General features: G+C 33.9%; 2 protein-coding genes and 1 long non-coding RNA gene across 5 annotated transcripts; 2 read left to right on the top strand and 1 right to left on the bottom strand.

The window, feature by feature from the left end:
- The first annotated feature begins 642 nt into the window (after window positions 1–642).
- On the top strand, window positions 643–10,632 carry LOC110992840 (myosin heavy chain, clone 203-like). 3 transcript variants are annotated; one of them, XM_045633234.1, is made up of 21 exons: window positions 643–774; window positions 856–998; window positions 1,503–1,556; window positions 1,800–1,841; window positions 1,977–2,085; window positions 2,553–2,621; window positions 3,096–3,427; window positions 3,640–3,841; window positions 4,622–4,752; window positions 4,964–5,094; window positions 5,175–5,328; window positions 5,488–5,670; window positions 5,739–5,854; window positions 6,046–6,281; window positions 6,560–6,696; window positions 6,994–7,112; window positions 7,493–7,610; window positions 9,187–9,318; window positions 9,580–9,687; window positions 10,104–10,312; window positions 10,495–10,632. In XM_045633234.1, exons 1-21 carry the CDS (start codon window positions 738–740, stop codon window positions 10,511–10,513), a joined length of 2,781 nt encoding a protein of 926 aa, XP_045489190.1. In that variant the 5' UTR covers window positions 643–737; the 3' UTR covers window positions 10,514–10,632. The 3 variants fall into 3 exon arrangements, with proteins under 3 accessions (XP_045489190.1, XP_045489191.1, XP_045489192.1); XM_045633235.1 differs by having other exon boundaries at window positions 856–965; XM_045633236.1 differs by lacking the exon at window positions 9,580–9,687.
- Window positions 8,239–9,160, bottom strand: LOC123690172. Its single transcript, XR_006750971.1, has 2 exons — window positions 8,939–9,160; window positions 8,239–8,572 (listed from the first exon to the last, which is right to left on the bottom strand). It is a non-coding gene; the product is annotated as an uncharacterized LOC123690172 (long non-coding RNA).
- A 3,987-nt stretch (window positions 10,633–14,619) lies between the features above and the next one.
- Window positions 14,620–17,905, top strand: LOC110992890 (splicing factor YJU2). Its single transcript, XM_022258877.2, has 5 exons — window positions 14,620–14,785; window positions 14,870–15,082; window positions 15,255–15,429; window positions 15,931–16,108; window positions 17,405–17,905. The coding sequence occupies exons 1-5, from the start codon at window positions 14,762–14,764 to the stop codon at window positions 17,712–17,714; spliced, it is 900 nt and encodes a 299-aa protein (XP_022114569.2). The 5' UTR covers window positions 14,620–14,761; the 3' UTR covers window positions 17,715–17,905.
- The last annotated feature ends 7,461 nt before the right edge of the window (window positions 17,906–25,366 follow it).

Here is a 25,366-nt window from a genome sequence, read left to right on the forward strand (position 1 = left end):
AAGAAGGTTCTTTATTTTATACTTGCCTTTTATCAAAGAAAAAAATAATATAGGTACATAATTCATATTGAACCATAAGAATATATTATCACATTAAACATTAAACAACGGAAAGTTGCGTACCTGGGCCACATGTTGCGCCACGACCGCTACCACCTCTTTCAACTAATTATATTGGGTAAAATCCAGGGTAAACGGCTTGTTGATAGAAGAAAGAAATCATACCTTCGAAACGTTAGGGACTGGACGGGTATTGCAAATGCGGAAGAGTTGCTGCATCTGGCGCAGGAGACTGACGGCCAACCTCCACTTATGGAGAGGCATTAAAAGAAGAAGAAGAATCACATTTATAATGGGAGCACTGCTAACCAAGTATTAATGCAATCTAATAGCCCGATGAATTAACCTACAAGAAACAAAAAAGTACGAAGATATAAATACAATTTTCTTGATTATTAAAACATAGTTAGAAAACCTTCAAGTTTTGGCTTTCATACCGACGATGTGTCTCTTCTAGACATGCTACAGCTTCTGTACGTGTTAAAATCTCCAAGCACCAGATTGTAGACATAGAACCTGCACGGCCAGACAATGTCAAGTGTAAAGGAAAAAAGTTATCCAATTTGAAATCAGAACAACTATGACATAGACATACTTTCTGTTCACTCTTGTAAATGTTATTATTTCAAAATTCAGTTTATGTGTCTTATGATTTGGCCTATTGCAAATGAATCAAAATGTCAACGACAGTGAAATCACACAAAGATAAACCACGTAAGTTATATCGGGTTCAGGATTTAATATTAGTGATAGCGAATAGTTAAAATGGAAATTTAATTTAATTTGCTTAATTAGATACGGCAGCTCCACGTCTTGCGCCGAGGCCAACGGCCGCCTCGGCAGCTCGTGCAGCGAAAAATGCCACCAACAGGAATCTCACCACACCAACCACACGCCTGTCCCCGGTTAGATCTCCTCCGTCACCAACTTCATCGCGGGTATAAATAAATTTCAACGATGAATTATGTTTGGTTAACTTTTTAACGGTTTTTTACAAGCCGATTAAGCGATTAAGAGCAGGAACTAATCAAAATCACTCATCGTAGATTTGATTTTATCTAACTACGTTATGCTTGAAAATAATATATGTCAATACATATATATTGTTTTCATTATAATGGGTCAACTACAAATGTCAACCATGATACAATAAAAATCATAGTCACCTCTAACTTTCGCCTAATTCGTCCTCGTCGTTTTTATTTAATCAGGGAGCGAAAAATAATTGATTGATTGATCATTTTTGTTCTGCGTTTAGTCTCTTATCCTATATTCACCCTCTTATAATAATAGATAGTTTTCAATTATTGTTCTTGTTAAATTTTCTATATGCTACGATTAAAATAGTTCATATTTATTGGTCGTTAAACTTGCACTTTGATGGTTATTGATATTACTAAATAGGTAAAGGTTGTATTTATCAATCGTTATATAATTTGCAGGTTAGAACTGCTATTCCGAAAAGTGGGAAGACTGACTCAAAGACTGATATTAAGGTAGTTTAAATTGAATTTGTTTGATAAATTAATTTATAGCGCACACAGTGACTGTGTTTCATTTTCGGCGATGCAATATTGTTTTGGATTGGTTTGTAAGTAGGAATTATGTTTATGTTGTATACTTGTCCTAGGTTCCAATAAAAAACAATATTTAATTTAGATGGCGCGCAGTCTCATACTTGCTTCCGACTTATTTATGTAAGGCGTGTATTTTCGCGTTTAATTTAAGTTATTTTGTAGGTGAACAGAAATCGTGAACCAGAGAATCCACCACCAACTATAGTAAGTTAATTTAACATGTTGTACAAATTACATGAATAATATTTTTTTAACTATCTATCTCGAGTACACGATGAGAATACAGAATATCTTTATAGACCTTTGACCTTTATAATTCCGAAAACGAAACTTTTACAGGTACAAGATAGGCACGAAATAGTTTATGAAGTGGCGGAAATAAATGCCGACAAAGAAGAAAACGTTCCTGTTGTGGCGTTTGCAGAAATCCACCAGAATAACATTGAAGGTTAATCTTTGTGCCTTTTTTTGTAAATTAATTTATTAAAGAAGGAATCATATTGGTGAGAAAGTAAAGATTTCTAATCAGAATCATACCTAAAAACGAAACCATATGACGTAGGCTCTTAAATCCTCGTGATGTTCTGTTTAAAAAATATGTAAGGGTAGGATATAAATGTACTTTAACAATACAGAATCACAGCAAAATAAGTTCAGACAGCTAAAGGAAACTTCAGCCACTAACGTCTCCCTGTTATTTAACCCTAGGTTAAAAGAATTTAATATCTTGCCGCAGCTAAATTTACACTTTAAGTCGAAAGGGTAGATTTGTTTCAATACTTTGTGTAAGAGCGGTGCTGAAGTAAAGAAGCTTTGCCAAACTACTAACAACTATTAATCATAGCGAACACTTTATTTATAAATAAGACCGCCTAATGTCTTAAGTCCGTAATGAACCATATATGTGTTTTTTAGAGACGACAGTAGTAGAAGAGACTTACAATAATATGTCACAAGATGATGTTCAGCCGGCGGTCATAATTGGTGAGTAAAACTCGTTCCGCGATTGAACCTAAATCGACTACAGAGGCTATCGTAGAAAAGGCAGTCGTAGAAATAATTGTCAAATGATTACTTTAATATTTACTAACTTTAGTTGAAAATGTTTAAAGTTACGAATAATTATTTATCCTTATTACTCGACAATTGAAATAGTCCTAAATTTATCTTTCTTTATCTTGCAACATTGACAAATTAAACAAAGTACCTACTACAAAGTATTATTTGAACTGATTTGACGTTGATATTATTAAATTATAAAGACAATTGCAGCTGACACAATCGCCATTGCTCCGACATAAATATAATGAATGAAATTACTATTTTGACAATTTGTCAATAGTCTATTGGTAGTAATATTGGCCAATCGAATAAACCACAATTAATGGTTAAAATTAAGTACGTTTGTGCAGGTCACTTAAGTTTATAGGCATGTTTAAGAGAATTCACTTATTTCAGAAACTATAGACCAAACTCAACAGCAAACACCAATTAATAGCCGTCCACAAACGCCCTTAGTAAGCCGTCCGCAAACGCCTAAAGCTCGCCCTGTTACCCCACGCATGTCAAGCAGACCGTCAACTCCATCCCAACAAAGAACGAACACGCCTTGCAGTCGACCCAATACCCCCCAAAAAGCCACCCCTAGACCAAAAACTCCCTTAAAGACTACTCGCCCTGTTACCCCAACGTATGAACCAAGAACATCAAATGACAATGATATTAAAAGCGTGTATGCTGCAAAGCAAAAGCAGTTTCATCGGCTGAAGAAGGAGCTTGATCTAAAGCAGGTGAGGTATACGAGTATAATAAATTCTAACAAGTGTTTTTCAACTACATGTTGGTTTGGAGTCCTGCAATGCATAGATTTTTTTTGTTTTAACTTGAGATATTCAAGAAACGTCAGTCTACCAGTTTATTATTCTTAGATTTAAAAAAGACACTATTATTTCGTTCCCAACTTTTGATTTGTGTCTTTTTAATAATTTATTTATCTTTGTAGCAAGCAGTATTAGAGGTGTTTGAGACTCTACGAAGTTTACACGATCGATTGCTAAGCGAGGGTCACCTGGCTAGTGGGGAAGGTGCACCAGAACTTGTACTATGTAATGTTGCCGACTGGACGGAAGAAGAAATCCATGAACTGTGTAGACAGAGTACAGCAGATGGTGCTGTGGAATTGTTCAACAGTAGCATTCCTATAGGTATGCAGTGTTCCTTCTTCAACAACAAATAAATGACACGTTTTCAATATAATAATTATCAGATACCGATTCAGACTGACATTCGTTACATTTTAAATGACGATCATTTAAAATTCATGAAAGTTATCTTATTTTAACAAATTTGTCCATAAACAAGTCTAAAGGAGCAAATGCATCAGCATTATTATAAGACGCCTAGGTAGTAACCATGATATATTTAATTTATTAACACCGCAAGAAATACGGTAGCATTTTTAGCTACGCGTTATGAAAGGGCGGATATATTTTAAGAACAGTATATACTATTACTTGAGCAGTGTTAGACTAGTAGCTCCAGCGTGCGACTCTCATACCTGAGGTCGAAGGTTCGATCTCCGGCTGTGCACCAATGGCCTTTCTTTTTATGTGCGCATTTAACATTTTTCGAACGGTGAAGGAAAACACCGTGAGGTAACCGACATGTCTTAGACCCAAAAAGTCGACGACGTGTGTCAGGCACTGGAGGCTGATCACCTACTTGCCTTTTAGATTTAAAATTGATCATGAAACAGATTCAGAAATCTGAGGCCAAGGCCTAAAGAGGTTGTAGTGCCACTGATTTTTTTTATACTATTACTATAAATAATTATAATATATACCTACGACATACTACTGCACCGATTTCATAAATTAATTCATCAGAAAAATATTTCGGCGGCATCAGCTAGCTGCCTAAGAACGGCCCGTTTTAGTGTAGGATTTATGTGAAGATTCAATTCTTGAAAACTCTTTTTTACTTAGATGAAAATTTTCTCACCAATGCTGAATGTAAGGCGATGAATATCCCTTCGTGTTTCGCGGAGCTGTGTCTTCAAGCCTTTGCCGCACGCCAAGAGTTAATCGACTGGGTAAAAAAATACATAGAGAAAGAGGTATGTAAGCAATATATAAATTGTTTAATAAAAAAAAATCCAAAGTATTAAGTTGAACGTCTAAGACATATTGAACTATTTAGCATTTTGTAAAACAAAGGCAATTCCACTCTTTATTATGTCTAACTCTGGCTCAGAGATTTTAACTAAAGTTAGTTTAACCCAATGCCCGCCGCATTGGGTTAAATTGTATGCATAATATATTTTTCAGGAGGAGCCAGACAGTGACGCATTAGATCGAATCGATGCCTACAATAAAAGAGGATTGGAAATGTGTGAGGCTCTACGTGATTTGAAATCACGAGCTGATGACGCAGTGGAAACTATAACGTTACTATCAAAGTTAGAAAAATAACACCAATTGCCATGGATTATTTATCTCTTGTAAATTCACACTTAAAAATAAATAATGTATTTTGCAGGCGCGCTTGCTCAGAAAGAGCTACTTTAATATCCGTTGGAGAGTCTTTGATACGGGAAGTAGCACGTTTGCGACAAGACATAGAAACGAGGGTAACTGTTATAAATGAAGTCCGCGAAACTCCCGTTGATGAAGAAACCAAAAAAGTGTTGGCGGTAACTAATATAAAAACCTTATTATATTCGTATTCGTGTAGTTTCAAGCAGCGCTCAGCACTCGAAATCTAGCTGAAGAAGAATCTAAGATAACAAATGTCTGAAAACTAATCGAAAATATATAATATTTACTAATATTTAGAATTAAAAAAATCACAGGATACACGACGAGCATTAGAAGATGAACAAGCAGCGAAAACGGCCATGAAGGACAAACTCGCGGCCAGCGAGGCTCAAGTGAGACAGCAGCGGATGCGCATATCTAAGATGGATAGGCAGCTTCGTGAAGCTGAGGCTAGCATCACCACTCTCACCAGTACCGTGAAAAGTTTGGAGGACCAGGTAATGGACATTGGAACTGGTGAGTGAAAGCATTGAAACCATTATCATGCCAACTATTGTTAATTCAGGGCCGTCAGCGTGAAGTACAACTAGAAGCAAGAGCACGGAAATGGAGGGACTCCGTTAAGACTGGTGAAGTTACGAATACACATTTGGTGCAGCAACGTGATGCCTTGGAAACTGAGTAAGCTTTTTGTTAATTCGTGTAAGTTATACTGTCTAGTCTACAAAGGAGTAGTTAAAATGTTGGTTGGTTGGTTGGTCAATTCAATATTTGTTTACTTAATGATTATTAAGAATGAGTCAAAGAATTGGTTTACAAAAGACCAGTAGGTAATATAACGTGAAAAACGTAATGAACTGCGATTATTACAGAGTTGCCGATTTAAAAGATCAAATAAAGAGTTTGACTGCGCAACATAAATCATCTGTTCAAGACCTTAACAACCAACTGAAAGAACTTAATCTAGCTCTGGAAGCAGAACGTGAAACGACACAACGAGAAGTAGGCTTTAAGAATGCTCTTCAAGAAGAACTCAATGAGAGTCGTAATACTATTGAAGAGCTCCAAGCAAAAATTGAAGAATACGAAAGGAATAAGCCTAACCCTGGTATTATTTTAAAATGTTACTTTACCAAGTTCATTATTGTATTTATTAGTTAATGTTGAAGTGCATGTACAGATAAGTTTAAATATTATGGGAAGAAAGTAAAATTTCAGTAAATTAATATGTCACATATGCGTCGTGTTTCGTCGGGATTTAAGGGCAGATTCCTACGCGTTAAATAAAGTTATATGATATAAAATATATGATACAAATTACTTAAAGGTAAAAAAATGCAGCCTAAAAATATATATTTAAACCAGCCTATTTTGAAATATGATTAGATCTTCCAACGGAGAGGGAAATGGATTTGTGGGCTGAGCTTCAAGCTACGAAAGATACTTTGCGCATGACTGAAGACGAAGTGATTGCATGTAAACGGGAAAAAGTTCGCTTCCTGGAGACTATGACCAAAATAGCAGTAATTATTTAATTACTATTTTACGCTTATTTCTAACGAACTTTTAATATCCTTTTTTTTACTTTGAACAGAGTAAGAGGATATCATAAACTCTTACTAACAGCGTGTTCATAATGTTCTTAAACTATAAAATTTGTTTCTCAAATTATAGCAGGCGACTATCAAATGAATTTTTGTTTTCTTTGTTGTAGAGTTTCGTACCAGATTCGTTTTACTGTTTAACTAAAAGGTGATGATATTGTTCCATAAATTTTAGTATATTAACACATGAATTCAATGCATTGTAATGTATAATAGGACACAGAAAACGAAATGGCCTTGCAGCAAAAGTTGGCAGCCGAATTGTTGAGTAAAGAGGAGATAATTGGTAAAATGCAAATCCAGCTTCGTGATTTAACGAAGAATATTAAGCTTCAGTAAGTGTAACTTGTTTTATTTCTTTACACTCAATACTTAAATTCATTAATATTTTTATCCTTGCCAGTCGTGTGCTGGCCGTGAAGTAGTAGTAGTGATTTAGCCGGGCTTGAATCTGAGATTCAGATTAGCCGTATTAGAACTTTAATACTGAGTTGAATTTGAAATTTTATGCTTGACTTATCGTATCGCTTATCGAAAAGTAAATATTTTAACATTCTAAATTATTTTTGATCTTATTAAAAATATACAAATTAGATGTTTCTAAAAGATGTTATCCATTGTATACCAACATGGTTACCCCAGTTTTTATAATAACAAATCAATGTGCAGCCGCTATCGTAGGTCCTGAAGCTAAATTGCAAAATTTCTATTGCAGTGAGCAGAAAGTTGTGCAATACGAAAAATACGTCCACGATTTACAAGCTCACAATCGTGCCTTAATAAATAGCCAAGATACATCAGGTGGTATTTGTTATCCGGAGCTTCAACAGGAGGTAATTGTTGGAGGAAGTTACTGAATTGTTCCCCACTTATCCACAATTAAAGGATAGTTGATCTTTAAATTGTTATGTCAATATAATTGTCATATTCAGAAAGATGATTTTTTAGGTAGCTAAACTATATGCCAATAATACTCAGTATAATATAGATGTAATATTCATTATCCCAATTTGTAGTGATAGTATAAGGTTTAGGAATACTAGTGGAAGAATATACGTAGTTTTTCAGATATATGTACAATGTATAATTTTTCTTATATCTGTCTTGGTATATATATTGTATCCATTGATATACAAAAAACCCAAGATGCACAGTCTCGAATAAAAGTAACGCTCGAAAGTGTCCCAACATAATATATTATTGCAAAATCAACCTTACGCGAATTGTTTAAAGTTGTTATTACAACGCAGTGTACTTAAAGCAATAAAATTTGACAACCGACCGTGGTCGGTAGGACAAGGTATTGAGTGGAGTCGAACATGACTTTTTTTTTCATTATACATTACTATTTAGTATTTTAAGAGTTTGTTAGATTGTGTTTTAAACACATAAATAAACTTTTATATTTTGTGCATAAATATGTTTTTGGGTAGCCTATGGGTATATCAAAAAAACAAATAATAACTGTTAAAATTGTTTATTCAAATATTTGGTTCAAAACGATTTAAACCTTTTCGTTAAAACATTTAACGCATTCTTTAGTGAAATAGTCTTTTTAACAAGCCTAGAATTCTTTTTCCTTAAGTTTTTAATGAATATTTCTTTGCTAATTAACCATTAACCTTTTGCGACATTTGTGAAGTTCGCTTTTTATACGAACTTTTCGAGGTGTATCCAAAACTGACCCCGTGCTTAGAGAAGTGGTAGGAGATTTGAATTTCTTTTCAATTTCTAAATTAAACATTGAACTCGTAGGACACACTTCAGTATCACCGCCATCATCCGGTATTTCAATCTGTAAGCAATATCAAAATATTTACGAACATTAAAAAAATGTTAAATTGGCTACCTCCTGACCACTTTATTAGCGTAAATATATTTGTCAAAAACTACACACAAAAAAGTTCAATAGTACATAAATTTATTTATAAAAAAAACAAAAATAAAAATAATCGACTCCACTTATTAGAACAGGGTCATTTTTATAATGTGACTAAAATAAAAAGAAGAATAATGCGTTGTTCCAACACTGAACAAGCAGCCATTGAAGTTGGCCGTATAGAGTTTATGCGTGGAATGATGTTTTTAGAATAAATAAATAAAAATCACATATTGCTTGTTATAATCAGTCATAAAACAACAAAAACTAAACATTACTTACCGAAAATACGATATCCTATCCTTTTTAAGCCTTCTTGACGTAATATTTTTACAATAATTTCTCAGAGAACACTTTCACATTTTTAACGTCTGCTCCCAGACGCGAGCGACGCGAGACTATTTGAAATGAGCGCACAATTTAGAATGTTGCGCTCATTTTTTGAGGACGTTTTTTAGACGTTGAGTGTGCATCTTGGGTTTTTGTATATCAATGATTGTATCTAATCGTAAATACATTTCGATTTATAGACTATGGCCTTAAAAATGAGTCTTCTGGAGGCTGTGCATCGCAACGAAGAACTTTCAGAAATGTTAGCGCAAAAGGAACAACAACTTGAACAGCAAGATAAAACAGCACGTACACAGGCAAGATTCCTCAAGGTCACTTTTTGAAACAATCTTATAAGAAGTGCTTTTTGTAGACTATAAAACACATTTTAGTGATGGATGTTCATGTTTCACCAATATTGTTTATAGATAACTAAAAAGTTAGAAAAATGACATTTAACTAATAGAAAGAGGATAAAAAATTAGATACAAGTAATATGTAATAATAAGCCTCTATGGTCAATGGACATTTTAACGTTTAAACTTAAACATAATTCTCTGTAAATTTATAAATTATAATAAGCTGTGGTACAGATCCGTGAAGAATTGATTAACGTGCTCAAGAATAAAGAAATGGAGCAAACCCGCGAGCTGTCTGCATTGCAACAAGATTTAGATCACCGAATGAAAATTGTAGATGGAGTGAGACGCGTTTTTTTATTATTGTTTGTAGCGAAATAATTTTATCATATATTTGTCTTTATTTAAATAATAGTGGGCACTAAGCCCAGAAGGAGTTTAGTTTTGTCTTGTCACTGTACATTTGTTGCATCTATCCATTTTAAGTAATACTATTTTACATACACTCGATAATTGCAGCTGAGTTTCATTATCGGACGTCAAGGCAGAATACAAAATACCATCCGTATCGTCTCGAGGCTTTCGCACTTGCAAGCCTTCTGGCAATGTGAGTGTCCATGGGGGGCGGTATCACTTAACATCAGATGAGCCTGATGCCCATTTGCCCTCTGCCCTATAACATAAAAAAAACTTTCTCACTAATGAAAATTCGTACGTAAAGTAAGTGTCCGAATCTTTAGATGTATCTTGCAAAATAGGTAAACAAGCAAATCGCAGCCAAAGCCGATGAGATTCAAGAGTTGTTTGCAACATTAGAAACGAAGCAGCAACAGATCCATCGGCTAGAAAAGATTGTACTCGCTTTGGAAGATCAGCAGCGGCGGGCGCAAGTGCAGAGAACGCGTCACGAAACGAAAATTGCTGCTCTAGAACATGAACTCGCAGCTGGCGGAAATCGGAAAGACAGGTAACAATTCTGTTTCGAAGTTCTTGCCTTAGTTTTATCTGCGTGTAGTAAAACGCAAAAGCTAGAACATATAAATTGTATATGCGTTCAATAGATACAAACTACAAAAAAGAATATCTAAATGTAATTATCAACTAGAAGACTATTAAATTATTTAATATCGATTTTTTCTATTGTTTCAGGAAATTCATCTTCTTTTGAGAAGCAGAACAATAATTTTTGATATTAAAGCAATAAAATTACTGTTTCCTTGTACCTGTACTGTTTGTGTAATTGTTATGAAATTGTGTTGCGTAATAAAGTATCGAACAATTTTACAAAATTTCAAAGAAAAATTTCAATTCAGAAATGTAAGGTAATCCACCTTTGCCAATACTTTGCTTTAAAAATACAAAAACACAAATGCAAAGTCGACGTTTTTTATAGCAAACTTCGAAACAGTGAAATTGGCGAAATTATACGTAGCGTCCCTTGTACACTGAATATTTGGATATATTTTGGTAAATAAAAATTATTTTGTCGCAGCCATTGATATACAAAAAACCCAAGATGCACAGTCTCGAATAAAAGTAACGCTTGAAAGTGTCCCGAAACACTATTTCTGTCTCTTTCTATAAGTTACAGGCATACATTATTGCAAAATCAACCTTACGCGAATTGTTTAAAGTTGTTATTACAACGCAGTGTACTTAAAGCAATAAAATTTGACGACCGACCGTGGTCGGTAGGACAAGGTATTGAGTGGAGTCGAACATGACTTTTTTTTCATTATACATTACTCTTTAGTATTTTTACGTTGTTTGTAGTTGTAGTTTGTTAGATTGTGTTTTAACACATAAATATACTTTTATTTGTGCATAAATATGTTTTTGGGTAGCCTATGGGTATACCAAAAAAACAATTAATAACTGTTAAAATTGTTTATTCAAATATTTGGTTCAAAACGATTTAAATCTTTTCGTTAAAACATTTAACGCATTCTTTAGTGAAATAGTCTTTTTAAAAAGTTTCGAATTCTTTTTCCTTATGGTAGGGGAGCCCACGATGCTAAATGGGGATTTACTCGAGCGTCGTGGAGACCTATTGGGTTGCAAAGCTTAGATGATAAGAAGAAAAAAATTTTATATGATATATATACCTTTTCATCGGTGGGGAAAGCGGCTATAGATGTTTAAATATGTAAAAAAAAACTGTTGCATGGACATACTCGAGCGCGTCAGATATTGATAGCATCAATGTCCTACGTATTTTTAATAATGTACGTATGGTAATCTGATCATTTGCATGATGGGGGTGGTTGTACGTAAGGGTTAAAAATGAAAAAAAAAAAAAAAATTAATCGAGCGCGTTAGGTTTTCTAAGGGGGTGTTAAGTGCACCAAAAAAAAAGCTCTCATTCAATAATCTGATGATTTCGATCAGACGCAAACTCGCAGCCATTATTATAATGTGCAAAAAAAATTCGCCATTTTGAAATACTCGAGCGCGTCAGATTAAGATATATATGGTTCAGATTTATATTCTAAACGTACTGTCTCATAATCTGACGATTATCTAGAGGGATTTGCCTGATCTGACAAAAAAAATATTAGAAAAACGGTTCACCCTAAAGGCCATCCCTGCAATTCCATTCCTGGGCGCTTAAAATTGTACTTATAAGCTCGCTGAGTTCAAAGAAATAATATTTCTATGCGTTTGAGTTCTCCCAGCTCGAAAGTCTGATAGAAGTTTCATAGAACACTATTTTTGAAATTTTCAAACCCCAATAACTTTTGAATGGATCAAGCAATTTTCCCGCGGTTGACGGTGATCGACGCATTTTTTAAGCTCTAATTATTTAATTCATAATCAAGAACGATAATCCTATATGAAATGTCGAAGTTATGTGATAGAAACACTTTTTTCGGTTTTCTTTCGTTCACGATATCTCTCGAACGAATCAACCGATTTTGACCAGTTTGGTGGCGATCGACGTCGTTTTTCAAGCTTAAAGGTGGATTAGTTAGATTTTTTGAAGTTGATGGATAAAGCCGTTTAAAAGTTATTGCAAAAAAACACTTTCAAAAAAATAAATTGTAATTTTTTTAGATTTTTCAAAATTTCTCAAAATCTATCGGTCCGAATCGGTTCAAATTCACTTGAAATCTAATTTTGAGGGAAACGCGGAGAAGGAAATGTAGGCATCACGCAGCTGCACGCGTTTATCGCACGAACTTTATCGACGAAATTTTGTTATTTCGGCTTGCGGAAATCGTCAGATTATATATTTTTCAATATTCTTGAATTATTTCATTCAAAATAAAAAATAAATTAGCTACGCTCGAGAATGTCAAGATGACGTTTTTTTTTACAACTTTGCTGCCCTCCCCTCTCTTTACGTCACTCTCAAATTGTCAGATTAGTGGAATATACACTTTTTAGGATGTGATTAACTCACACTACCTTAATCTGACGCGCTCGAGAATGTCTGATGATCAATTTTTTTTTACTAATCTGATCCTGTATCCTTCACGGGCGGCCTTATATATGAGCCTCATATTTGGTGGAGGTACTTAACCGGGTACAAGGTATCCCCCTGTATATTAATCTGCCGCGCTTGAGTAAATCCCGAAATCCCCTCTTGGGCTCCCCTACTATTAAGTTTTTAATGACTTTTTCCTTGCTAATTAACCTTTTGCGGCATTTGTGAAGTTCGCTTTTTATACGATCTTTTCGAGGTGTATCGAAAACTGACCCCGTGCGTAGAGAAGTGGTAGGAGATTTGAATTTCTTTTCAATTTCTAAATTAAATATTGAACTCGTAGGACACACTTCAGTATCACCGCCATCATCCGGTATTTCAATCTGTAAGCAATATCAAAATATTTGCGAACATTAAAAAAATGTTAAATTGGCTACCTCCTGATCTACACTTTATTAGCGTAATTATATTTGTCAAAAACTACAAAAAAGCTTAACAAAACTTAAAAAAAGTTTTGTTATTATTGTGTTATATCGTGTGTGACCATGTGCTGGATCGTTAGATATTGTCATAACATTTATAATAATAATAATTTTCATCAAAATGGCTTATTAAAAATTGAAATTTTGAAATTAAAGACGTGTAGACAGGACAACGTCTGTCGGATCCGCTAGTTTATTTATAATAAAAAACACAAATAAAAATAATCGACTCCACTTATTATCTTAATATATATATTTCTTGAGTGCGTGTGTATGTGACTGAACTCCTCCTAAACGACTGGACCGATTTAGACGAAATTGTTTGTGTGTGTTCAAGGGGATCTGGGAATGGTTTAGATTCACAATTTTGTCCGCTGGACAATGTTTTTTTAATTTTCAATTTATTAGTTGTTGTTGATTTTGGAATGTTTTACATTGGATCCGACAGACGGCGCTACCATCGCAGTGTCAAAATTTTAAATAATAATCGATATTTAATTTTAGTCTGTCCCGAAATTTAAAAAAAGTTTTGTTATCATTGTGTTATATCGTCTGTGACCATGTGCTGGATCGTTAGATATTGTCATAACATTTGAATAATAATTTTCATCAAAATGGCTTATTAAAAATTGAAATTTTGAAATTAAAGACGTGTAGACAGGACAACGTCTGTCGGATCCGCTAGTTTATTCATAATAAAAAACACAAATAAAAATAATCGACTCCACTTATTAGAACAGGGTAATTTTTATAATGCGACTAAAATAAAAAGAAGACTGTAATGCGTTGTTCTGACACTGAACCAGCAGCCATTGAAGTTGGCCGTATATAACTTTGTGCGTTGAATGAAGTTTTTAGAAAAATAAATAAATTCACACATTGCTTGTTATAATCAGTCATAAAAACAACAAAAACTAATCAATAAAGTTTTTTTACTTACCGAAAATACGATATCCCATCCTTTTTAGCCTTCTTGACGTAATATTTTTACAATTTCTTACAGAACACTTTGACATTTTTGACGACTGCTCCCAGACGCGAGCGACGCGAGACTATTTGAAATGAGCGCACAATTTAGAATGTTGCGCTCATTTTTTGAGGACGTTTTTTAGACGTTGAGTGTGCATCTTGGGTTTTTGTATATCAATGGTCGCAGCAGAAAAATTAATGCTAAGAATTAGAGAAATGCTTAATACATTTAATAGATTTTTAAGTAATAAACTATTATATTTTTAGCGCATGACCGTCGCTATCTAATTATCTATGGCCGACGTCGGTCATCGTGGCAACTGTGAGCTCTCGTAACGCCGTGACAGTATACCAAAACTCACAATCAAAAAACCTTTCAACTCTGTTTTCAAGTGACAAGTGTTGACTGTTGACTGAAGAGTTCTTACTGGACCAAATGGTAGTCTTATGAGTGCTACTTTGGAATTAATGATTTGTTGAAAGTATTATTTCTCATAAAAATCTAGTCTTTCTATCGTATATATACCACAAATAAAACATGTCGGAAAGAAAAGTATTGAATGTAAGTATTTCGGTAGGAATACAGTTTGGTTTGGTAGTATGTAAACATTAAAATGCATTCTTATATTTGTTTTGCTATTTTCAGAAATACTATCCTCCTGATTTCGATCCGTCGAAGATTCCTCGCATGAAATTGGCCAAAAATCGCCAATATACAGTCCGTCTTATGGCCCCATTCAACATGCGATGTGCCACTTGTGGGGAGTACATATATAAAGGAAAAAAATTCAACGCTCGTAAGGAGGATGTTGAAAATGAAGATTACTTGGGTATACGAATATATAGGTTTTATATTAAGGTAAGTTGTTGAGGAGTACTTGAAATGATGTAAACTTCTATATACATTCATTACTATAGTTATTATTTAATGTGTAGTATTGGCATACATTTTCCTAATTATATTATTCAAGACAACACATTAATAATGATAAAAGTGAACATTAATAATAATTTTCACTATGGTATTCCAGTGCACAAGGTGTCTTCAAGAGATTTCATTTAAAACTGACCCTAAGAATACAGATTATGAAATAGAAGCTGGTGCTACTAGAAATTTCATGGCTCTGAAATTAGCGGAAGAGCAAGCTAAGCGAGAGGAAGAAGAACAGAAGGAGGAGGAAGCTAATAATCCTATGAAACTTTTAGGTAGTCTTTTTGCTTAATACTTGAGTAATGATGTCTCATATTAGATATTATAAAAACCTCATTTTAGCAAATATTAGTTATATGTGTTTCATTTAACTAATATTTGCTAAAATGAGAGAGTGTATAATAATGAGATACCGTTATAGTTAATTCCAATAATAAAAGATAATGACAATGATTGGATTTAGAAGAATCTTCTTACATTATTTTAATATATAGTCTTATTAATATTCATTGATAATATGCTATTTGATAAATTATACACTTCATGATATAATTAATAATTTCTCCTAAAATTGGATAATACCTGTTTTTCTACATTCTTTGCCCTTTGTTTTAATTTCACATTAGCTTCTTCTAGTTTTGTAATAACATAACGGATTTTGATTTATTGTTAGTTTGTTGTAGCTGGAAGTCTATTGAAATTTCGAAGTAACAAATTTTTTTTTATAAGTCTGTGTAATAATTGCATTTTGCTTATTATCTTATTGGCTTTTGCAGAATACAGAACTGAGCAATCGAGACAAGAAATTGAGTTGTTGGAGAGCCTAGAAGAATTAAAAGAGTTGAATCGGCGACAGAGGACTGTTGATTATGAAGGAATGTTGAAACAATATCAGCCAGAGACTACGGAACAGAGAAAAGCTAGAGAGGAACAGGAAGACAATGATTTTATAAAGTAAATATAAATTTAAAGCATACATAGATCATTTAATAAAAATAATTTAATTTAGAAGTTCTATACATTCTGTACAAACACTGACTCTGACAAAAAATATACAGCATTGATATATGTGGTAACATATGTCTTTGATCAATATCAAAGCCTGATTAGTCCTCATTCACCTCAAGATGACTGACACGAATTAGATATAAAACAATGCATAGTTTTGCCAACAGATGGCACCACATGCTGTTTTCGATTGTTAAATTAATTTATTGTTTTACGTTAACTTTTCCGATATTTTATTACTTAATCTGCTATTCGGAGCGGAGAAGAATCCACCAAAAAAGAGAGATAACTTTGGTTCAGCCGATCTTGAGTTATAACTGTTATAACTAACACAACTTTGTTTTATAAAATTAGATAACTAGCTATTTGTGTATGAAAAGAGTGAGTGTGAGTGCACTGGGTGCACAGAATCAAAATCATAATCAATTATTAGTACATCATATAGGTACACTAATGTACACTTATGAATGGTAAAAGAAGATATACATATTAAATAGAAGCATTTGCATTTTAGATTTACAATCCTTTCTGACATACAGAGAAACAAATGATACAGAATTTTACAACATTGTTTGCATTTGTTATAATAAATTTGAGTTTGATTTCTGGTAATGAGTCTAAAAGCTAGCCACCAATTTTTGCATGTCACATAGCTTGGCTACATCTTCTATATTTTTTTTTTCTCCCCAAGATATTTCTTGGCGAAATAATTCAAGACAAGTTGTATTAAAATACCACAGTAAATGAATTAATATTAGTAATGCAAATTTACATTTGCTTTACCAAGAACATTGAATTAGAAAATTCATTTAAAATCAATCCTTCATTTATCAACATGGACTTTATCATACTTTGACTATAACAATACTATAGAATATAGATTAAACAAATGATTAGGGACATCTACTAAAAATTTCTAATTACTAAGTTTTAAACTCTTGATATACTGTTTATTATGATTAGTTGAGTACACCCACTTCATTATTGTTATTAAATGTGAAGGAGAATTTTAGATGTTATGTGATTTACTTATTTCAATGTGTTTAGAAGTCCCTATTTATGTTAATAATAATGTATAATCTAGCATATTTCTTTATCGATATTAATGTAAGGTTTTCGTCTGTGTTTATTGGAATATTTGTTATCTTTTTAATTTTATTTACACGAAATCGCTGTACTAAGCATAAGACCTTAAATTGTTCAAATAGATTGACTTCCCGGAAAATTACGTTTATGTTACAGATCCGTCAAATTCACCAACACAAAACCGAAACTAGTTGCAGAAGAAATAATCGAAGACGTGGAAGAACCGGCAGCAAAACATATAAAGATGGAAGACCCGTTGCCAAAGCCTCAAGCAAAAACAGAATCTTGGAACAGGAGTATAGGAGTTATTTCAAAGAAAAATCCCTTAGCAAATCTCGTGAGAAGTAAGAAGGCAGATGCGAGAGAAGCAAATGCCACGGCTTCGAGCAGTGAAAAGGCGCCACAGAGTAAACCTTCCGGTCTGTCCTTGTTGGCTGATTACTCTGGGAGTGATAGCGATACATAGTCACGTTTTACGAACAATTAATACAACACAAACAATGTGTGTCTGTGTGTTCTTTTGAACACATGGGGCTAATCGGCTACTCGCTGCTCTGCTGAGGTGAAACGATTGGTGTCTTTCAAGCCCAAGCTCGTCCTGTCTTGACAGCCGTGTATTAAAGCATTTGATTTGTACAATAAATAATTTATTAAGTATCTTTGATTTATTCCTGAATGCCAATAACCTAAAAAACCAATGTTGTTATAAAAATGATGTTTTATTTTGTCCGTTAAATTCGAATCCCAGCAAAAAGAAATGCACCCAGAAATAGAGCGCGAAAGAGATGAAACGATGGCATTTTACGTTTTATTGTGATTGGTCCAACGTACTCGACAGACTCGGCGTCATTCCGTTTTAACAACCACAGTAAACTAAACGTACGTACCACCGTTTCGTTCTATTTCTTATCGACGCGACATTTAGAAACAAAGCTGTTCATTTCACCCTCTCCTGGGCAGTAATACCATGGAGTATCACTAGTAAAGTTAATTAATAGATAGTTTATCTTGTTGTAATACTTATTTATTAAAAGATTAGGCTCGGGACAGATACGTAGGTTAGTTTTTTTCTATCATTTGTCACCCTTGGTCAAGAGTAGGTAATAGGTTTATTGAACAATATAACTAAAACTTGACTACTGACCATTTCTGCTGTAAAGCATTCGAAACGTGAAGTTATGTTAATAATGTAATATTTATTAGTATATATACTGGCGTACATTGACTTCCACAATACGTACCTCGAGGCACTAATATTAGTTATTAAAATTTGGTTAAATACAATGTCCACAAGTAAAACAAATTTAACAATTTTTATCGAATAATTATCTAAGTAAAGTTTTGTTCATAAAACCACTATTAATTAATTCCTATATTAAGTTTTCCACTAGGAACACAATTCTCATAATGATAATAAAAAAGGGCGTTACGAATTGAAGTAGGAAGACAGTTTTGATTAAAGGGATTTACCTGAAATAAATGAAACTAGATCTAAAAACGAGCAGCAAATTAGGGGATTGTAATCGGCTTACGCAGTCAGCTCCAAATCTATTGTGCCTTTTATTTGCGGGTTTGCCTTTGTCACGCTGTCAAGTAAAGATTATTGCTTACTAATCGAGGGATTATCTGCCGATTATATAAAATTACTGAAATTGACACATTAAAAGGAAAGGTAGATCACACTTATAACTAGGTACATTTTGTTTTTCATGCTATATGAGTTCTAGTTATTAAATATAACAAAATTCTTAATACAATTTTTATTTTTATTAATCGATAATCGAACTCTTTGCCAATCTTCCGTCCTTCTCTTTAAGTTACCATTTATGTGGGGTTATTAAAGTTAATTTGTAATGTAATTATTACAAGTACCTATAGAATTCGTCACACGATCCTCCAATGCAACGATTAACAACATTCCTTATGAAATTTAAATGAATATAATTATTCCATCTCATACTTGTAGTGGTCCGTGAAGGAGCCTAGCTTTATTTTTAACATTCTTGCCCATCTTTCTATTTACAGAAACTTAGTAAAATAATTTTTTAGCAAGCGGCTCTAAATGTTCTTAATTGCTATGTCCGAAACCACACCCAAATGTTTAACATGGTTAACAAATTGTTGCCGAGTTTAGAGAGGCGTTACCTGCGGATTCCTGCAAATCGGGATTTAAACAAAAAGCTCACGGTTCGGAGATAAGTACGAGTGGTATCCCGATTTTTTCATCAACATAAATATTGCTTTTTTTAAATGTAACGGCTTCGAGTCGACACGTCGGTGTTCGTTTCTCAGAAGCAGAGTTGTCGCGGCGCCGGGCCGTTGTTCATCTAATAAATAAACGCTGCTTGGGAAATATTATGTTACGTCTCGGGATCTTTTTTGGAAGTGCGTGCGGCCTTCGGTCGCTTTGGCCACTCGAGCCTGGGTAATGAACCATTTACCGATGGGACCTTGGAAACGGGATAGCTCTCTTTTAGTTAATTGGAAATTCTCGAAATATGAAATTGCAATGGCTCGTAAAAGTTGTTTCTCTACAACAAACATGTTACTGCCCTACTTGCGGGTTAGATTGATAAAGAGTTAACTGCGTACGTTACTGTTATGAAACAATCGGTTAATGTGCGCGCGTGACGTAAATGTATGTTTTGCATTTCAAGCAATATTTTACTCTGGTTTAGCGGTGATAAGGCCGGATGCCTGTTTTATCCCACATGATTGATTAAAAAGCCGCAATGTATTCATGCCTCTATAAATAAAGTTGTTAATGAAAGGCGGCCGCTAGTAATTGGACCTTCAAATTCCTTGAGGCACACGCACACACAGATATTAATCCTCTTGTTTGAGGGATCCTCGTAAACCCGTGTCATTCATATATTGGAGATGATTTTATGTCATTCTTTTGAAAGTGTAAAATAATTAGAATGATTCGATACTTTGTAGGCATGTTTAATAGTTAACTTTAGAGCGTATAAAGTTTTTATGTTCTGAATATACCTGTTAATACTATCCTTTTTTATAAATGTTAATGCTACAATTAAAAGCGATCAATCGAGCGTCAAGACAAAGAAATCGTCGTTTTAATCATTTTTGCTAAAGTTTGAATATGATAAACTTTCAATATTTTTTAAATTTTTATTCAAACGAATAATATAGAGAATTTCTTCATCTTAGGGAGTTAAAGAAATCGTAAAGTTTAAGATCTTGTCCCACAATTTATGACGTAATAGTTTTTTATTCGTAGTTCTTAATTCACGAGAGATATATAGAAATGCAGGAATCCTCTCATCTCGCCCATTACGGTTATGACAGGCCATCTACATTCCTGAGCAACAATGGACGACCTGCGATTAAAAATAACACCTTCGTAGAACGTATACATATACAGTTTACTTCACATGGACCCTGGACCCGTAACGTTTCCGCTGGGTTACCATGAAACCTTTTTTCCGAAGCCTTCGAAAAAACTTGGCGTCCCATTAACAATAAGATCAAAACTAGCCGCGGCACAACGGCCGGCGAGCGCCAGCCTCCGACCGAACGAACACTTCCAGGAATAGCGCCTTAAAAAAAGATCCGACTCATTCTGGGCGTGTGAGTTGGCGAAGTTGCATTCCTCCTTGAGCCATCTAGCTGCCACCCTTCCCCCTTATCTATGTACACTTTAAACAATATTTAAATTCCAGTCGTAAAACAATAAATTCTTTATAGCGATTCGGATGCAGGACAATGGATTTAGTGTAGCGTATGAGGAATTCGACGATAAACATCCTTCGTATAGATAGAAAGCATCTATTAGGTATTGTACAGTGTCGAATCAACGATACATTTGATTGTGTAATGTGAGACAGGACGATTTCAATTGCTGCAAAAAATTGCGTTGGACTGCGTGCGTCTATTATGCAATGCGGTCATTGTAATGGCGGACAAAAAGCAACAATAATACAAAAGTAATAAGACGATTTTGAACATCCATTAGTGGGTACCCCCGCGATGCTCCCACGCTCGATTGTCCTTCAGGGTGCGTTATACTGTCAATAACGTAATGTACGTCATGTGTTGGCTGTGAAAGTAAATCACCAACACCTGTTTGACACCATAATATTTGTTCAAAGCGTACTCGATAAGGCTGTGTTTATTCTAAATACTTTTAACTTATGAGTGCTCTATTTACGTTTATTTTTTGGAGATGACTGTTTCATATTATCAAACTTGAAGGAATCTTTTATTATGTAAAAAATAATTGATTCGTAATGTTACCTTTGGACTGATAATAATACCTTTGGAATGATCATAATGTACTTAATATATTAAATACATATTTCTGTATGTATCTCCTGCAAGTCTCGTGTGATTTCGTTTTCATTTATACTTGAGCTCAACCTTTCAGACAATTTTATAACTATAATTGTTATAAAATGTAAATAAGTTTGTGTTATGTATTAAACTGCTCAAAGAACTGATCTAGTAAGTTGATATAATTTTAATCCATTCATTCAATCATCATTCGCACTCAATTATATAATAAACAATAAAACCCTAAAAAGTTTTTTTTCGATGCTTAGAATTAATACCTGTACCAAGTAAATCACAATTAGGTATCTAAATAGTCATCTATCTATTACAGCATAAATAATTGAACCGCCTTAATGTTTCTTGCATTTAACCTGTCACACCCTGGTGCACAGAACAGTATATTTGTAATGAGGATCTTGAGGATGAATTGTTTTTAAACAGTTTGAACAATTACATTTGCATAATAAACTCGATTTATATAATCAAATTCCATTTCGAAAAAGATAGCATTATTCAAATAATTATAATAAATTTAGACAGACAAAGTCGGGAATATCATAAATCAGTGTATGTACCTAGTTGTCGACTTAACTAGTATTGATTACAGATTCACTTCGTCATCCCACCCCCCGCTAATATTTATCGACAACAAATTCCTTTTGTGTGGAATTTGGAAACGTCAGTTTCCTTTATATTAATGATCTCGCTCTTAGATCTTGCCTATGTATTTACGAAGCTTAATACTCAGCAATAACGACTTTCCTGAGAGACACCTATGGTATTTCCAAACATTTTATATAATAATCGCATTCAAGAACCTTATTTATTTCACGAGCATTGAACAATAAGCGATTTCGCTGTTAGCATTGGCAACACAGCTTGAGCCAAGAAGAAAAATAGACATTGCACTTTTTATGTATAAAGTTACCTCCCTACGAGTTAAGACATATTTAAAAGCTAACAATAATAGACTGTTGTTAACAATCCTTTTAACTTAGCCATAAGTAGGCAAAATGTATTTTAAAGTTATGTGAGTGTATCAATATATTTTTAAAAGAAGAGGTTTTTTTTTATTTGCGGTATCTTACATTTAAATGAAATTGTATCCCGTAATTTCTCGATGGTGTTTGACTATGTTTTCATGATGGTACGCCGCGCCGTTGCTTTGTTTCAAATTTAAGTCCTTTATTTAATGAGTTAGCTTGTAAAAGTTTCATGATCATTGTCACGGGCTGGCACGAATTGAGTCACAACAACATTACATTTGATACAGTACCAGGCCATAGTTTATGTTTTATGATTTTCATACCGAATAGGAGTCTGAGTTTTTTATGGATTTTATGTTGCAGATGTCGGTAGGCGGTGTTTATCGCATAGACAAATAATTTTACTTGTTGCAAATTCACTAAGTTTTTAGAGAACTTACTAATATGATGTTCGCCAGATCTATCTGGGACTAATCTACGTAAGGTTTCTTTTTCTGATAGTTTTTGTTCATCAGTTTTTGACACTGCCGATTGCCACGGGAAAACTTACTTTTTACCTTACTTTAGTTTTGTATATCAAAACTAAGTGTAGCACTTATAATTCTATATATACATGTAAATTTTATTTATTACCTTATGTAAATATGTTTTGTTTTTTTTGCGTGGTTATGGATGGTAGATTATTTGTGGTGGTACTTACTTGTGGTGGCTAAATATTGTTATCTTATCTGTATAATCTCTCACATTGTTTCTATATTAATTGTTCTCTTAACCCTCTAATCAATTGTAATCAGTAGTAAATTCATTATACAGTATCTATATGCAAATGGAACAAATATCATTATTTCCATGCAAAAATCAGTCCAAGTTTCTTGTCCTTCTGTTTTTTTTTAAATTTAATCAGGCAGGAGTTACACCTGATAACTATTGTGATGTTTCTCATATCTATAGTTCTTCAGATAGCTGTCAATCTTCGGTGTGAATGTTGATTCTACTGTGATCTTCAATAAGAATGCTTATCGAAAATCACTGACCTATGTAAGTGATAAGTCCATGGGAAATGCAACACCATGGGAATTACTGATGCACACAAGATATGGATACGTTAATAACGGCACAACATCACCTGTCTTTGATTATTCTATTCCGCGACTCAACCATGCAGCATATAATATAGTGCGCGAGTATTTTAGCAGTTACAGAAGTCCACGCCTGTTTCCATACCTCTTGTATTCGATGGGATGCACGTGTTGTTCACGAATTTCGTGAATTCAATATTTCTTCTACAAAGAGAGAAATTTAATTTTTGACTCTTATTGTCAGTCAAACTGACTGAATATTATAGGCTGACAGGGAATTAAGAGACATTAATTATTTTAAAAGGCTTTTTGATAAAAGCTAATCATTTCTTTTTCCATTTCATGAGTAGGTAAAACCTAAAAATAAGAAAAGTATACAGAAGTTAACAATACCTATTTTCAAGTTAACGACCTTTTATGTACGTTTACTTGACCGTAACATATTTTAATATAATTTCCGCCTAGATATAATATAACAAGTGCGTTTTTGCAATATATTACCGAACTTTTAAATTATGATTTCGAATAGTCTAATAAAATGCCTTTTATCTGATAAAAACACGTAATAATTGATATTAAGTAACAGGTTTATCATCATACAAACCGCGAAAGTTCAAACGTCTTAAACAAGTTATCTGCGTCTATTCCCACGATCTGAATTATCTATTTTAAATTCGGTCCTTCGAGGAAAGGCAAATATATACGACGTATATTTATGGACTTCTAAATAAAACACTGACTTTGTGAAATACATATATATTTATGTTGAAAACGGCGTGCGTGCGTGTCACCCAATACACATACGGGCATATCAATTTCAATGAGCAAATAAAAACTAATTCAATGGTTTTCGTGATTGCAACGTAATAAACACATCATGTAAGACCCCATTTCGCCCAATACGACCCCAAAGTTCCACTTGACGAGGCAATTGTGGCGAATTCTTGCCACGTGACCTTCATTACGACATCGCCCATTTTACTTATTTATATCATCAATTAAGTCATCTCGTAATGAACGAATGCGGGCTGTCGAGCGTTCAACGATCCGAAGATTGCTTGCAAAATTTAACTGCCTCTCATATATTTTATACTTACATATATAGATTAGTTTATTGAATCCCTACCGATAACAGTCGGATTGGCGGCGAGACGGTTCATATCCGGTCGTCGAGGTGATAAACTAAATATTATATGCAAACAAATGTTAATGGTTGTGTTATCGATAAATCAACTTTGCCGGTCGGTTTTTGGTTTGAAAATCCTCGGGGATGTACAGGTTGACGGAAGCGCCAATAAAGGAGTATCGTCACTCATCGGACACAGAATAGACTGTGAGTACAATTATACAATGGAGCAAGGATCTGGCGCCAACGTGTCGCATCGACAAATAACGGCACCGACTGCTCAATTGTTAAAAGTACCTGCTCATTGTACCACAGGTATCGGCTTTACGCCTCACATTGGCTTCTAAACAAACCATTTTTAAAAGGACAGGAAGCGAAAGCCAACTCGGCGATGACAATAAGCCTTCCTAAACCCACGTTTTCATGGAATTTGTAAATTATTTCTCACATAATACGCTCCATTAAGCTTTAATAGTCATTGTGAGAATATGACAATGGAAACTACTTGATAGATATAAACTAAAGTATTTCAGTTTTCATAATACTGTGGACGCTAGCCATTCAGTAACACCATAAAGCTATGATATAGAATCAATGTTACAATCCCTATAGTAGTTTTAAGATGAGCCTTTTT

The sequence above is a fragment of the Pieris rapae genome, chromosome 22 (assembly GCF_905147795.1).
Source record: "Pieris rapae chromosome 22, ilPieRapa1.1, whole genome shotgun sequence".
NCBI classification, from domain to species: Eukaryota; Metazoa; Arthropoda; class Insecta; order Lepidoptera; family Pieridae; genus Pieris; species Pieris rapae.

Excerpts from the sequence above, each read along its gene's own strand:
- LOC110992890 (XM_022258877.2), top strand. The coding sequence starts at position 14,762 with ATGTCGGAAAGAAAAGTATTGAAT. Across the intron at positions 15,083-15,254 it reads TATATAGGTTTTATATTAAG|TGCACAAGGTGTCTTCAAGA; the intron begins GTAAGTTGTTGA and ends ATGGTATTCCAG. Across the intron at positions 16,109-17,404 it reads GAAGACAATGATTTTATAAA|ATCCGTCAAATTCACCAACA; the intron begins GTAAATATAAAT and ends TTTATGTTACAG.
- LOC110992840 (XM_045633234.1), top strand. The coding sequence starts at position 738 with ATGTCAACGACAGTGAAATCACACAAAGATAAACCAC. Across the intron at positions 999-1,502 it reads CGTCACCAACTTCATCGCGG|GTTAGAACTGCTATTCCGAA; the intron begins GTATAAATAAAT and ends TATAATTTGCAG. Across the intron at positions 6,282-6,559 it reads AAGGAATAAGCCTAACCCTG|ATCTTCCAACGGAGAGGGAA; the intron begins GTATTATTTTAA and ends AAATATGATTAG.